Below are 17,157 nucleotides of genomic sequence, written 5' to 3'. Positions count from 1 at the left end.
CTAAATATATAATACATTTGACTTTATCAATGCAGTCCAGTCTCAGTTTTAGTAAGGCAAACGCTAATCTTATTCAGAATACTTTTATTGAAAACAAACCCAGAAACAAAATCCTCATAAAGGTCTCTTACTGAAATGTTTACCTTTTCAGGGTGCTGAAAACTGGGACTAAGGTCCAATCCTGCAAACGTTTAGACATGTGCTTAACTTTACTTCTATGAGTAACTTTAAACATGTGAGGTAGTCCTATTGAGCTCAAAGGGACTACTCAAATGTGTAAAGTTTCATGTGTAAATGTTTACAATTTTAGGCCCTAATCTTGTATTACAGCAAACTAAACACTATTTTTAATTAAAGGTACATATTTTATGAATTATCAGATTTATATAGACACTTTACAAAAAGAAAAGATATCTTATAATTTTTCAGATTATAAACTTCCCAGAAAATTACTTTTGGGGCTGAAGTGTCTTACAATTGTATTTTATCCAAAGGTGAGTTTCTTGGGAAAGTTCTATACCTGGGCTATATCTGAGTTATCAGAAAATAGAAGGAGGAGCGCTTTCTTTTTGTGACAGATTTTTTCTAGGGCTGTCAAGCAATTAAAAATATTAATCATGATTAATCGTGCAATTAAAAACATTAATCAGGATTAATCTCACTGTTAAACAATAGCATACCATTTATTTAAATATTTTTGGATGTTTTCTACATTTTCAAATATACTGATTTCAATTACAATACAGAATACAAAATGTACAGTGCTCACTTAATATTTAATTTTGATTACAAGTATTTGCATTGTAAAAAACAAAAGAAATCGTATTTTTCAATTCACCTAATACAAGTACTATAGTGCAATCTCTTTATCATGAAAGTTGAACTTACAAATGTAGAATCATGTACAAAAAAACTGCATTCAAAAATAAAACAATGTAAAATTTTAGAGCCTGCAAGTCCACTCAGCCCTACTTCTTGTTCAGCCAATCGCTCAGACAAACAAGTTTGTTTACATTTTCAAGAGATAATACTGCCCGCTTCTTGTTTACAACGTCACCTGAAAGTGAGAACAGGCATTCGCATAGCACTGTTGTAGACGACGTCGCAAAATATTTAAGTGCCAGATGCGCCAAAGATTGGTATGACCCTTCATGCTTCAACCACCATTCCAGGGGACATATGTCCATGCTGATGATGGGTTCAGCTCGATAACAATCCAAAGCAGTGCGGACTGACGCATGTTCATTTTCATTATCTGAGTCAGATGCCACCAGCAGGTTGATTTTGGTTCAGGTTCTGGAGTTTCAGCATCGGAGTTTTGCGCTTTTAAGACTTCTGAAAGCATGCGCCACACCTCGTCCCTCTCAGACTTTGGAAGGCACTTCAGATTCTTAAACCTTGCATTGAGTGCTGTAGCTATCTTTAGAAATCTCACATTGGTACCTTATTTGCATTTTGTCAAATCTGCAGTGAAAGTGTTCTTAAAACGAACAACATATACTGGGTCATCATCCGAGACTGCTATAACATAAAATATATGGCAGAATGCGGGGAAAATGGAGCAGGGAACATACAGTTCTCTCCCAAGGAGTTCAGTCACAAATTTAATTAACACATAATTTTTTTAACGAGCGTCATCATGGAAGCATGTCCTCTGGAATGGTGGCCGAAGCATGAAGGGGCATACGAATGTTTAGCATATCTGGCACGTATTTACCTTGCAATGCCAGCTACAAAAGTGCCATGCGAACACCTGTTCTCACTTTCTGGTGACATTTTAAATAAGAAGAGGGCCACATTATCTCCCATAAATGTAAACAAACTTATTTGTCTTAGTAATTGGCTAAACAAGTAGTAGGACTGAGTGGACTTGTAGGCTCTGAAGTTTTACATTGTTTTGTTTTTGAGTGCAGTTATGTAACAACAACAAAAATCTACATTTGTAAGTTGCACTTTCACGACAAAGCGATTGCACTACAGTACTTGTATAAGGTGAACTGAAAAATACTATTTCTTTTGTTTATCATTTTTACAGTGCAAATATTTATAATAAAAATATACACTTTAATTTCAATTACAACACAGAATACAATATATATGAAAATGTAGAAAAACATCCAAAATATTTAATAAATTTCAATTGGTATTCTATTGTTTAACAGTGCGATTAAAACTGCAATTAATTGTGATTAATTTTTTGAGTTAATCGCGAGTTAATGGAGATTAATCGACAGCCTTAATTTTTCCACTCAGATAACTCAAAAATGGTTTTACTTTCCAAACTGAATCTTAGTTTGTATAATCCTCCATAAAGAATGCATGTTAAACAGAGTAACGTGCATGTATAGTACAATTAGTAATATAACACTATCAATTTACAGGGCACTTTATATATAAGCATACATGTCCTGGTGTGTGTGTGTGTGTGTGTGTGTGTGTGTGTGTATATATATATCTCAATAATTAAGCTCCTGTGGCGTGCGTGTGTATTATATATAGATACACACACGCACACACACGCACGCCACAGGAGCTTAATTATTGAGATAGTCATAAAAATGAGTCTGAATATCCAGACTCTGTCCTCATACTTTTGCCACCCCACTAAGTTCAGTGTACTAGAGGAATGAACTGGACTCAATGGGCCAAATCCTAGATTCGCTCTTGCCATAGATGATATTGAGACAGGAAAAGACGGCATGGTTCTGTTGCAAAAACAGGGAGAGGAGTTGGTGGGAACTCATCTCCACATTTGATCTGCACCCTTAGTTTGCTGCAGAGCTCTGCTTCTGTACCCCAGAATGCATGGAATTTTGGGTCAGGTGGCTGCAAGAAGAGTTGGATTAGGGCCTGAAGTTACAGCCCTTCAAGAGTCTGCAGTAGTCTCCATGGCTTGTTGGAAGGATTCCTTTCCACCCATCCCCAGGAGACTTCCCCCAGTCCACAGCATGATCATTCAGGTTGCTAGCTGGTTTGAAAACAGTCCACTGTTTTTACTATGATGTGCAATCATTTGCATTTTATACAGCAGAATGAATGACTACTCATTGCTTATCCTTTAATTAAAACTACAAAAAACAAGGTACTTGAATGAAAAGCTATACATTAATGCCAAGTTATGATTAAGATTTAACACACAGAGAAGTCAGGAAATTATGTGTTTTAATTCCCCCATGTGTAAGTTGGTCACACTGCACATATTATATATTGAAGTAAAAAACTGTCAATGGATACTATAATAAAAAGTTATATAAGTGCAATATAGCCTAATTAGAATCCTGATACTGATTACTCGTGTGAGTAGCCAATAGAACTATTTACAGTAGAAAACAATTAGTTTGAGCAGATTTATTTCATTTTAAAGAGTATATTTAAAATTCCACATAGAGAATTACAGACATAAATGCATTTGTATATTATATATTACTATTGGAATACATAAAATGGGTAACACTAAAACAAAACATTAAAATAATTAAATAGAATGAGACTGATTTCAGGACATTGAGATACTGTACATGTCTTGAATTCAGCACAAATTAAGACACATAAAAGGAAGATAAAGATGATGGATTAATATGTGAAATGTAGCTTGGGTGGAACAAAGACTGAAGGAATAAACGGATTTTTCTGAGACTCTTTTACCTCTAGAGATGACTGATATTCTGATTTGGGCAGGGAAAGCAGAATTTATATTAGGTGTATTGGGCCACTGAATAAACTTTAAAGTAAAAAAGTTGTATAATGTGCTGACCAAATTGGCACAAGCATAGGCTTTAGTGTAAGAATGGACTATGAGCTTTTATTAGATTAAAATCACCTGAGGAGGGAACATCAGATGTGTAGAGGTCACATTCCTCTAATTTAAAAAACAAGATGAGAAATTCTAAATTCAATTTCTTAAGAAAATTCATGTCATCCAGATTAAAATCTCTGGACAACTCCACATTCTGTTTGTTTTCCCAATCATTTCTGTGCGACTGATACAAAATATCACGGCTTATTTGAAATCTAATTATCTTCTTGAATCCCAACTGTTCATTTTTCTCAGGATACAGGAGTATAGCTGTTGAAGATAAACCCACTGGTATTAATGCATAACGATGAGTAGAACAGAATGTGCAGAGTACTCTTTCCTCACATATGTTCAAAGCACAGTCGATAAGAAAAAAAGGTGCAAGGCCATTTGTTTTACTGGACCAGGTTTTTTATCAGTGCAGTTCAATGTAGCTTTCAGGACAGATTTGTGAGAAGACCCTTTGTGGAATAAATGATCTGCTAGCATACTTCATACATAAAACTAGTCAAAAACAATGAAAATAGAAAATACGTTTTCTGAGGTATATTACAAAACCCAGTATTTTACTTCCTACACAAGTGCAAAATAACCAGGACTCTATTTCACATCTATGATAGAATATATAGCCTTGTATTCTTTATTACAGAGAAAACTAATTCACAGTTAAAGGCAGGGATCGGATTGGGTCAGCTCATGGTATTACGCTTATATAAGCAATTCCTTGGTGGCCCACTAGTTTCTATAGAAATTAAGCCTTCATTTAAAAATAATTATTTCTAGTCCCTATTGTCTCAAAGACAATGTTCTGAATGGGACTGGATTCAGTGCCGAATCTACAGACAAATGGAATGAAAAATGGCTGTTACAACCAAATGCTGCTTTTCTTCCTTGGGCACAGAAAGGGCCAAATGCAGTGGAACAATGATGATTCAACTGCACAAAGAAAGAGGGTTTGGCTGCACAGGGAACTCTACAGAAGTGGTTTCATGAAGTGACTAATAAATCTGTCACTTTATGATTCCATGCACAACTCCTTCCCTCAGTGAGGGGGATATGTATATGGGTTTCAACATTACCAAATCCTGTGGGTTGTATTAGTGGAAGTGGATATGCTCCACATCAAGCCACTGTACTGGAGGGGTAAGGATCCTTTCCCCCCAAACACTTTTTGAGCAGAGGTCCAACATTTGTTCTTAAGAGAAATGGGACCTCTTACAATTTGTTTCCTTGAGCTTTCTGCAGACCATGATTATAACACTTTACAATCAACATTCTTAACTATTTCTCTACTGATTAAACAAATATCCAGCAACTTTGGGGTTGTAGGCAGAGCTTTAAACTGGGGGCAGAGCTGGAAGAGAGTACCAGTACCACTGCTTTTCTCCCCAATGTGACTCCTATTTATAGTCAGTGGCAAAAATTTTGTATTTTTGTTCTGGTAGCAATAAGTTATGATATTTGGACTTTTGAACAAATGATCAAGAATTTGTATAAAGAAAGGTGTAAAATGTGCTCTTTATTGGTGGCTTATAACTAAATTTAACCAAAGGAAAATATCATTTAGAATTATGTGCTGAATATTCCCATATGACGAAGGTTAGAGAGACAGTCAACAAATTCTGAACTTAAAACTTACCTTTTTTTTAAAAAATTAGGTTTCCGACATCCAGAGCAGCCATGGAATGCTGACTCCGCTCTCCGTGATGCCCCAGCATACACTAGTCTGATAATGGCATACTCATCATGGAACCCCAAAGCAGACTGGAGCCAGGATATGTATACAGGGGGTAAGGACTAAACTTTTATTTTTTTAAATAAACACACACACACAACCACAATATTATGCAGTTTTATAAGATTTTTAAAAATTCTTATTTTATATCCTACAGGACATAAACTAAAGAATATTAGGAATCTTATAAAACCATGCAATATTGTGGTCAAAAAGGGTGGTGGTGGAAGGAGAAAACTTACCTTACCCTTATAGGCCTGCTCCATTCTGCAGCGGGGTTCGGTGGAATGTGTGACATCACCAGTCTAGCGTGTTCTAGTGATGTTACACGGAGAGAGAGCTGGTGAACTGCAGCTGCTTTGGACATCAGACACCTAAAAACAAAAATTGGTAACTTTTAAGTTCAGAATGTTTTGAATGCCCTTCTTACCTTAGTTATGGGAGAAATCCTACAACAATTCTTACTCAGTCCCACTGGATTCAATAGGTGTTCTGAGTGACTAAAAATGCAGGATTTAACCTTATGGGGGCATTTAAAATATAAAACACAGGTGCTTCCATTTCAGTTAACAACAAAAGTGGCTGCAGGTCAATGACATGCATTTTAACTTCTGCAACATAATTTCCAAATAAAAATTATGTATAAAATATGTGGCTTTAGTTGTCATCTGAGGAACAGGAGTGGAAACAAATGAAAATCTGTGAACTGTCTTTCATATTCAGAAAGTAGAACTTCTAAAAAACTCATTGCACATCTCTGCATCAATTATATAGTTAAGAATTTCTTCTGTGGCTATGGAACTGGCAGGGAAATTATCAGACTTCAGCTCAATATGTTTCTTTAAAAATATCTGGTTGGGACTTCAAGATGTGCAGGGAGATCCAAGAAAACCAAGCTGTTCCCAAAAATAAGGCCTAGTCTTTCAGTGGCTGTCTACTATTAACAGTACTTCCTTTAACAGAAAATAAGACTTAATTTCTAATACAAAATGAGTAATAATTTGTTTCTCTTAGCGCTCATGTATTCTCTTAGCAGGCAAATGTGCCAGACTACAATAAAAAACTTCTGTAGATCCTCACCTAATGGTTAACTATTCTTTTCCTCATCAGTGGCACATCCCAATTTTACCTGGTTAGTTACAACGTTCTCCACATAACAGAATCCTGAGAAGAGTACAACTACCAACAAAGCGATTGCTGGACAATCTGGAACTATCAAACCTCAACAGTGTTCTCCTCAGTGAAGATAGTACTATACGTCAAGGGGTTCTCAAACTTCATTGCACCATGACCCACTTCTGACAACAAAAATTGCTACACGACCCCAGGAGGGAGGACCGAAGCCTGAGCCTGCCTGAGCCCCGCCAGGCCGGGGGGGGGGGGGGGGGGGATGTCAAAGCCTGATCCCCCCTGCGGGGGGGAGTGGGGGGGGCAACACCCAAGCCCCGTCACCCAGGGCTGGGGGGGGGAGAGCCCTAAGGCTTCAACCCCAGTCAGGGGGCCCGTAACCTGAGCCCCGCCACCCCATGCCGAAGCCGTCGGGCTTTGGCCCCGGGCGGTGGGACTCGGGCTTTGGCTTCGGCCTCAGGTCCCAGCAAGTCTAACACCAGCCCTGGCAACCCCATTAAATTAGGGTCGCGACCCACTTTGGGGTCCCAACCCACAGTTTCAGAACAGTTGCATTAGACCTTTGCTATACTAAACCCTTAAACAACTACTGCCAATTATGTTTTATCATGAAAGATAAACAAGCTGATACACTTTCAGAATCATGCAAAATACAACCAATTACATCAGCACTTTTCTTTCAGAAATGGATCTTGAAAAACAGTATCAATGAAAATAAAGAAATCTTGTTTCTGTTTTCAAAATACTGAGGCATCACAAAATGAAAGCAAATTAGCAATAGACTCCTAGCTGCTGATAATGTCTTCATTTTGTGGTTTAGTCTTTATTACAATAAGCCTAATCAGAGAGATATGGTCAGCCCATTCAGCAGTGTTCTACTTTCCCTTAAGGAAACATAAATTATCATTTCATTAGTTAATTTATAGCATCTTATTTTTTAAAGAAAATTTGGGAAAGCGTAATTCAAAAATAGCAGACATTTTTTCTAGTCTCAGTATGAGCTCTGTAAATTTTATAAACCAATGGCTCTCAACCTTTCCCTACTCCTGTATCCCTTTCAGGAATCTGATTTGTCTTGCATACCCCCAAGTTTCACCTCACTTAAAAACTACTTGCTTACAAAATCAAATACCAAAATACAAAAAAGTGTCACAATACACTATCACTGAAAAATTGCTTACTTTCTCATTTTTACCATATAATTACAAAATAAATCAATTGGAATATAAATATTGTATTTACATTTCAGTGTATAGTATATAGAGCAGTATAAACAAGTCATTGTCTATATGAAATTTTAGTTTGTACGGACTTTTCTAGTGCTTTTTATGTAGCTTGTTGTAAAACTAGGCAAATATCTAGATGAGTTGATGTACGCCCTGGAAGACTTCTACAGACCCCTGGTTGAGAACCACTGTTATAAACTAACCTGAGACAGTAAGATTCTTCAACACAGGACTAGTCATTTGTTGCTCTCTGTCAAAAGAAGCTCCTGGTTTATACCAACATTCATTCTCAACACATTACAGCATATACTATATGCCATCTCTTGAAGATTTACAGGGTTTTCCTTTATGGATACTAACAATTAAATTCCCTTCCAGTTAGTTGAATCTTCCACCCTCTTAACTGCTAATAACCAAACATTTCCCTACACCTTTTCATGCCAATATTTTAAAGAAAAGTTAGATATTTAATTATAACTACTGCTGATGTTTGGATATGTTGCCTTACCTACTTTTGAAGATTAAGATATACCTTCAGATATATAAGGCACTTTAGAACAAGTTGAACAAATAGCATCTCTATCATAAATATTTCACAGTCTAAAGGCATGAATCAATACAATGCAGAAAACTAAAATGCAGAACACCCAGAGTAGTGTGTGGCTTTTACAGCTGGAATGGTTCAGAGAACAAGTAGGTAGTCAAGAGTTGCCGAAGGATGGCTCTTGGAAAATATTCACTGGAAAGCTGCTCCAACAAAGAGAAAGCATGAAAGAATACACAAAACTGTATGAGAAGGAGCCAAATGGAGCAGTTAGGAAAAAAACTTGGGTTAAATACAGGGAAGGAAGAGGCATTACAGGTGTTTTAAGAAAAAACTGAAGGGCAAAAATATACAGAGCCTTGAAAGTGGGGACAAGTATCTTGAAATTGATGGGCCTGTGAAAGGAATTTGAAAGAGGAAATAGGTGGAAATATAGTCAGAGCAGAAGAAGAAGAAAATTATTTTGGACTTGATTTCAAAAACTGGAACATATTATTTGACTTATTCATTCATATTTAGGCCCCTTATAAATGACCTCATTTTCCAAAGTGCTAAGCATCCAATAGCTTCCCACTGATCCTACAATGGGAAATGCTAGGTTCTCAGAAGTTTTCAAAATCAGGCCACTCCTAGGTATCTAAATATAAATTTACACGCCTAGCTTTAGGTTCCAATTTTTGAAACTCTTGTTCCTTGACAACACTACCATGGAAAGACTGGAGGAGGGAGAAGTGGTGTACAGACACAGGGAGGCCAGAAAGTAGAGATAACATTAGTCAAGACATTACAGCCATTACAGAGGAAGAAGTGGCAGGGCAGTGAGAAGCTGGCTGTAGTAAGCCGGAGTCTAGACGTAGGTGAAAATAAAATGTTTCAAGGGTGTGACAATTTTTACAGATTTTTTTCATTCTAATGGAAAGTGAGTTGCATGTACAAATCCCTGTACATGAAGATGAAACTATATCCCTTACTCTCCACCCCAACGTAACCCAAAAGCAAGCCCAGATTTTGCCCTTTGAGGTTCTACTTTGTCAGCAGATCATCTTATTTTTCACTTTGTTACAGCCTGCTATAAAGGAATAAAGGTCCATTCACCTTTCCAACTATTTACTTTTCCATATTTATCTTTTAAGTTTCACAAATATAGAAGAAAATTAAGAAATATAACAGGCAATTCCTTATGGCAGTGGGTCTCAAAGCATTGTGTACATATCACCAGCAACATGTACCACAATCAGTAGGTTTATCAAAACGAGAACCTGCTATAACTACATTAACCAAATATTATGAAGGTGGTACTCAAAGAACAACTGTGTTTTGTAGGTTATACATTTTATGACCTAACATGGAATACACCACTCACAAAAGTAAATCAAAGAGAATGAAACTAAGAGGCAACTGAATGACAACAAAAGTATTCTTACCACATATTCATAAAAAACAAGCAACAATTGGGTTTCCAATGGGTGCTGAATGAGAAGACTCCATAGGCTTCTTTAGTTTATCAGTTAGGGAGCTTCAGTGAATTCACTAAAATTTTGGTAGGACCCCAATCAATTATTTCAGATTCCAAGAATTTCAACAAGCGAGTGCTAGCAAGTCCGTTACAAAATGGAATGTTTTCCTCTGCGTAAATTTAGTTACTTAAAATGTTCCATGTATAAGTGTGATGATACACTGGCATGTTGCTGGAATCAGAGACATAGAAACCCAGTGGTTCTACTTGTCCCAGTCCTCTCTTCTGGACAGAAACTAGTTACTGTAAATGGACCCGAATCCTGAACACCACGTGCTTTACATTAACTGGCCAAAGTAAAATCACAAAATCTACATCAGTCATGTCCATCCTTTTCATCCTGAGGAACAAACATAGTTTCTGAAAGCTCAAGGGGCCAAAATCAATATTTTGAGGCAGATACTCTGCCCTATTCTACTCCCTTTATATCATTCAGGCAGAGAAAGTGAGGAGAAACCACACACTAGCCTCCACCTGGAGATTCCCCTAGAGCTACAGTTAGTATAGCCAACTCCTATGCCTCCCTTTTTACAGCCCCTGGCACAAAGCGTGTGTTGGAAGTGAGAAGAGGAAATGGCTGGAGTGCACGGTGTTCTCACTATCCCTAGCTGGTGTACGGCCCCTCCTAGAAGATACTGCCAGCTAGCATGAGTCAAAAGCAGCCATCAGAAAATCAGGGAGCTGTACCTGGTTGATAGTTTTCAGCTTCTCCTCTTTTTACCCTCTCTGGGGCTGCCCTGACCTGCATGGGGAAGAGGAGCCACCATCCTTCACTAGATACTCCTCTAGGCTCAAGCAGATTTGCATCTCTTTGACTCCCACAACCCAGAAAGCAAGCAAGCAATGGATTAGCCAGATTTATTCCCTGCAATTCAACAGGTAAGCTAGCAGGGGAGCTGCTGACCAGCTGCAGCAGGGAAAGGACAGTAGCTGCTCAGGAAGCACCCAGCTCACATCAGAGGTACTGCTGTGAAGGGCTGGGGCAGCAAGGAAAGTGGTGCGAGGCAATTTGGCAGGACGCAGTGATGGGGCTGATTCAATTCCAGTTTAAAAATGAATGGAGTACCTCATTTTCAGTTCATAATCAAATACACATTTTCTTCTTAACAGGTCATCCTCAAGGGCCACATGTTGGACAGCTGTGATCTATGCCATTAGGCTGCTACAAATCTAGGAGTAATCAGGAGATGGATCCTCTTCTGCACAGTTTTTCTTGATGGAAGAACACTACCCACGACTAAAGCAAAAGATATTAAATTGTACAGGGGAGTCTAGGATCAAGTTGCTTGATACATCCAGACACAGAATGAGTGAAAAACTTTTTCAATAGGTCCATTATTTTCATTATTGCAGGCGCAGCTGATAGCAACACTGATAGCTAAATTAAGGTTGCATATCACTTTCCATTATACGAACCCATTTTCAGTTGCTTATAATTTTGTAAAACTTAAAACCATAAGGGCTGAAATTTTCCATGCCAGAAGTCTACCTCAGGCTGAACTGTCTTGAAATTTTCAGATAAAACTGTTTAGCCATTTCAGAAAATGAGATCTGAGGAAAATATGCTGTTTTTCCTATTTTAAAGAAAACTTACAACTGTTTAATTAAGAGGCTCTGGCACCTCCATGTTTTGGAGCAGGGATCTGAAACTTGGCAGCAGTTACCTTAATATCAAGGATATGCTTATTTGCTATTCCTGGGAAAATCCACCCAAATTTGACCAAACGACGAGACTCTAAAAACTGCAGTTTGCATGTGCTCAGAAGTATGTTAGCTTAGCAACTAAATTCTCTAAAATTTACTCCGCACTGAGAATGCTCCATCTCCTCACAGTTCCTAAGTGCTGACAGAACAGTACATGCACTAACCCAATATATTCATTGAGCATGTTCCTTTCTAGAGCTGCAGGGGCTGAGCAGGACTTTCCTAGTAATTGCTCATCGTGGCTCTAGGGATCCCCTGTGGTGCTGGGCAGAGGAACTGAGAGTAGGAGTACTACTGTCTCTCCTGTGTTCTGAATGCTCCTGTTGCTAGCGCCCAAGCAGCAAGGAGAAGGAAGACGTATGAATGTATGTATGAAGTATGTAAGTCTGAAGAAAGAAGTTTGGAATGACTAAATATCAGGAATAAAAATCTCTGGCCTAGTTAGGCTCTAGCATCAATTCTGCAGTTTCTAAGAAGTTAACTTCTTCTGATAGTCTCTCATGAAAAAAATCTCTTAAGAGGCGAAGAAGCTGGTTTTGAACTAGAGGGTGTGCTCCTCCCATCATCAGATAAACTCAAGGACTCACTGGTCTTAAGAAATATTTCCAAATCTGGCAAAAATGAGGACAGATGGTCCCTAAATGGAAGAATAAGGGTAAGGCTACCAAAGTCCTCTGGTAAATCTTCATACTAGCTTTTTAGCCAGAATTACAAAAACCTGATGGCCCTGAGACCAATCAAAAAGACAGTTTATGCCTCCACTAGCCCTTAATCTTTTCCAGCTCACTAGCCCTAGAGCCTTGGTAAGACTGGAATCCACCTAAGGAGGAAAAGCAGCTGATGGAATTGGCCCTTCTGATACACCCTTTTTCTCCCCTCAAATAGCAGACCTATCACCTTTGTCTGCATCTTTATTGAAAGACCAGAATTTCATAGCTGTGTGCCTACAAGCAGCATTGATTTCAACCAAAAAGAAGTTAGTAGACAAAATCCTAATATTTACAAAAAGCAGTAACCTGCACAACTATGGACTATGCAACACACTATAGCAGTGACCAAGTTTTAACAGAGTAAGATAAGAAAAATCTAACTAAATTTAATAATATAACTACACAGGGAGAGTGTTATTTACATGACAGAACAGACTAGTGGAGAGAAACTGAGGGATGACTTGTGGGTAGGAGATTTTATACACTGTTTTAAAACAATGGGTTTCAGGGACATACATCCTCCCCCCAGCAATGTTTCACTGTGACAGGTAATACAACTCCTAAAATGGGGATCAGCAGGGGGAATGTCATGAAGGAGAGAGAAATTCCAGTCGCTTCAAAGGGGTCATAACTCCAAAAAAAGGCCTCTGATAATTCAGCTTCTTCCAATGATCCTGCAAGAAGAGTTTCAGTGTCACTCTTTGGACAGCCACACAGAGAGAGCCAAAAACAAAACAGGCCTCAAGAGGAGTACAGCTCAGCCCAAGACCATCAGATATAAAAAGCCGCTGAACTTTTTTTGGGCAACGAATTAAAAGAGTCTGGTTTTAACTATCAAGACATGATAACACGGAATATAACATAGGACCTGCCATACCATAACAGACAGTGGTACAGCTAGTGCAGTGTGCTGTCTCTGCGAGAACTAGATGTTTCAGAGGAAGTTGCAAGAAACCTCATTGCAAACACTTATGGAACTGCCTCCCAAAAAGGGAATGTTATTCTTAGGGTTTATCCGCAGGAAGACTTAATGCACACTAGCCTGCCATGCAATAACTGGCTCTGTAGATCCTGCTACTGCATATTAGAAGTCCAATAGTACACTTCGACATACGCAATACAGCACTTTTTAGTGCATGGTAGCAGGGTCCACAAGACCAGTTAGTGCAGAGCAGGCTAGTATGCTGTAGATTTACACCCCAGCTTGCCACTCACTAAATTTCCATGTGGATAATCCCTTAGCTTCTGTCAAAGAGAGACTGGCCCATGCTCTGAAGAATTAAAATGTATATCAATTCTATTTTTTAAATTTCTTATCGAATTTAACTGTGGATGTTACAACTGTGGCTGTCTTATTATCAACATAAATTTATTTGAAGCCTCCTAAACTCTTAGTTTCAATGACCTCTCCTGGCAATAAACTCCACAGGTTAATCATGTGTTGTAAAGAATTACTTCCTTTTATCAGTTTTAAGTTTGTTGCCTAATGATTTCACTGAATATCTTTTTGTTCTTGCATAGTGAAAAAGGGTAAATAGAGCATATGATTTACCTTTTCTATAGCATTCATTATTTTGCATCATTTCCATTATTATTTATTAATTCCCCGTTCAGTAATCTCCTCTTTAAACAAAACTAAACTTAGTCCCAGTCTTTTAATGTTCTTAAATTTTTATTTTATTTTTATGTACCATTTACATTGCTGTAGTGCCTAAAGACCAAGCAGGTCAGGTCCTCATTATACTAGGCCTATACAAATGTATAGAATGTGATGGTCCCTCCCCCAGAGAGCTTTACATGGAAGTCTTGTCCTGACTCTGTGCATTGTTTGTATCTGTACTCCCCAGGATTAATGCTATATTCTTTTAGAGACAAGGCAACCAGAACCAAGCACAGCATATATAAAGGTGTTGTTACATTTCAGTTTAATGAGCAATTATGAAAAATTTAGATATTTACATACCCTTCTAAAAGTCTTGCTGGTATTAGATAATCCCTGATAGGAGGAACACCAGCAGAATACACATACAACTATTAATTTGTACTGCTGTACATAGATATTACTTCTATATTACTAATCTCTGCCATTCTGGTAAACCTCTCTCAGATTATTAGTCTTGAAACCAGGTCGCAGTCTTGCAGCTACAAAATAATTTGAAATGTGGTCCATAACTGCAGCTTTGAGTGTTGTTATAGGCATCGTTCTGAGTTTTTAAAGTGAAGTCTCTATTTTTCATAGTCCAGGTTAACATTTAATACCTCCTCCATTTCTCTAAACCTACCAAATCCACTTTTTTTCTTTTTTGCAAATAGAACATTTGTTGTATCAATAAGCTAAGGTGACCTGAACATACGTCTTCAAGCACCTGAAGCAATATAGGCTGAATAGCCTAATTTTCCTTCTAAAATACAGAGACAAAGTCATTTAAAATTGTTAGGCATTTCTGTGGCATTTTTATGAACTCTATTGATCACAGTTGCCATAGATGAAACTTTTATCAAGAGGCAGAAAGGAGAATGGAGCTCAATAGTAGAAGGGGTTTGAGCCAAAGAGTCAAGAAAACAAATGGGTTCCACCACTTATGCTTTTAAAAACATTCATCTTGGTGGGAGACTCTCCCTCTTTGCCACCACACCCAATATCTGCTGGATTCTTTGGTCCAATGGGTCTGATTTTGGCATCTTGAGTTACGTGGTCCAACATCTGCTAGGTATGAATCTGTCCCTCAATCCCCACTCCAAAGCCAGATGAAATGATCGTGATGCATTGCCTCCCCTGAATGAACGCTTCCGCAGCTGACTATAAATACAAAAGTCAGCTAAGCTGAATCTGACTACACATTTGTGGAAGGGGAGGAGTCAGACATCAGCATAGACATTATGTGGCTACATCACAGGGCCCTGTGTAACCATGTGTCTGGATGGAAATCTAAGCAGAACCACAAATATGTGAGGATTCCATACTTTGAATTAGTATCAGAATGTGGCCCCAAGGAAAGGTGCTCAGAGAATAAGTACAAATAAACCTACTCTTGTCTAAGGTACTATTGCCCTGCCCAAGCTTTACTGAATCAAAACCCTGAAAAAATGGTTAAAGATTGCTATATACTTATTAATTTCACTGTTTCTTGACAGTAATTGTGAACTGAATACTAATATAAAGATATGATGGAAATAAAAAATAAAATCTTTCTAACTAGTTAACTCTAGAGGCTTCCATACAACTACTCATAAGACACACATTCTAACAATTAACAGGCTCCAGAAAATAACTGGAACAATTTTATATCCATACAAAAGAAAGTTTTTGAACATCACATACCGATTTCTTTCTAATGTTCTCCAGATCTTTGAGTTCATTCTCGATTTTTGTGATTAATTCCCTGAGTTCATCAAGATTAGTGCAAATAAGCTAAAAACAAACAAACAAACAAAAAAGACTTGGTAATGCATCATTTAAAAAACACACACTGAAGTTGAAAAAAAGAAAAACTCATCTAAAAAACACATTCTAATGCTTAAGTTTACCACTTGATCTTTTCTTTACTTCTGCAATTAATATATAACAAACAAGGAAAAAATCCCCATAACTTTTATAGAAAAATCTTATTAGACAGACTTCAGTCTTCAAGCTTACATACAGATGGAGCAGCTGAAATTTGGATACCGGTGGCTGCGTCTCCATAAGTTCTTACATAATTTACACTTCTCCACTTGTCAATGCCTGCGTCAGAATCCAGGTACTTTCTAAAAGACAAACTCACAGTGCAGAATAACACAGATCAGGAAACTTGCCCTAGTTTTAACTGTGCCTCTGAATACCTTTGTGCATGTTCCAAATGATTCCTTAGCAAGTGAACCCATGCTAACACTGAGCTGCAATTGTGCTAGTAAGGTAATTACACCTTATTTTTGTGTGTTTATACAAAGTACCAGTAAATAAGTGTAACTAAAATAGAAAGTCAATGAAAGACAATGGGCCAAATTCAGTCTTGGTGTAAGGAAGTACAACTTCACTGATTTTAATGAGTTGCACATGTTTTCACTAGACACCCATGAAAGGTAATCCAAATAACACAGCTGTTTTCACAACGTAACATGATTTGAACAAAAATAAAGCACCCAATATAATGTAACCCAATATAATGTACTGTTACTAATTTCTTCAACAGATGGCTTGTTTTCTTAATATTTCCTTTCAGAATGTGGCTGTTAATTTCTTGATTAACTATGGGCTTGTCTACATTAAAAAGGCTGTGCCACTACAGCTATGCTGCTGAAGTGGTTCTGTAGATACCACCCACACCAATGGGAGGGATTCTCCCATTGGCGTAGGTAACCCACCTCCCCGAGAGGCAGTAGCTTGCGCTGTCTACATGAGGATTTAGGTAGTTTTAACTATGCTGCTAATTAGTGTGGATTATTCACACCTTAATGTAGGTAAACCAACCTAATTTTCTAATGTAGATCAGGTCTATGAGTACAAACATAACGTGAGCAAATAGCAGAAGAATTCTGGTTTACTAATGTCAACAATAGGCTTTTAATCTAGAAACCATAAAACTAGACATTTTTTATTCATAACATTGAATTTTAGGAAGTGTAGGTCCTTGGTGGAGAGAGAGAGAGAAAGAGAGAGAGAGAGTGTGAGTGTGAGAGAGTGTGTGAGAGAGAGACAGAGAGAGTGTGTGTGTGTGTGTGTGTGTGTGTGTGTGTGTGTGTGTGTGTGTGTGTGTGTGTGTGTGTGTGTGAGAGAGAGAGAGAGAGAGAGAGAGAGAGAGTGTGTGTGTGTGTGTGT

The 17,157-nt window shown here is 37.9% G+C and overlaps 1 protein-coding gene across 1 annotated transcript in view; it reads right to left on the bottom strand.

Moving 5' to 3' along the window:
* Positions 1-17,157, bottom strand: part of BRD10 (bromodomain containing 10) — a 78,631-nt gene that overhangs the window by 7,126 nt on the left and 54,348 nt on the right. The window contains exon 5 of the mRNA XM_065406333.1: positions 15,682-15,771. Coding sequence (XP_065262405.1) covers positions 15,682-15,771 — 90 coding nt within the window. The remainder of the gene's footprint in view (positions 1-15,681; positions 15,772-17,157) is intronic.

Source organism: Emys orbicularis, chromosome 6 (assembly GCF_028017835.1).
Source record: "Emys orbicularis isolate rEmyOrb1 chromosome 6, rEmyOrb1.hap1, whole genome shotgun sequence".
In the NCBI taxonomy this organism is placed as follows: domain Eukaryota; kingdom Metazoa; phylum Chordata; order Testudines; family Emydidae; genus Emys; species Emys orbicularis.
This window is presented reverse-complemented; position numbering and strand designations above follow the sequence as displayed.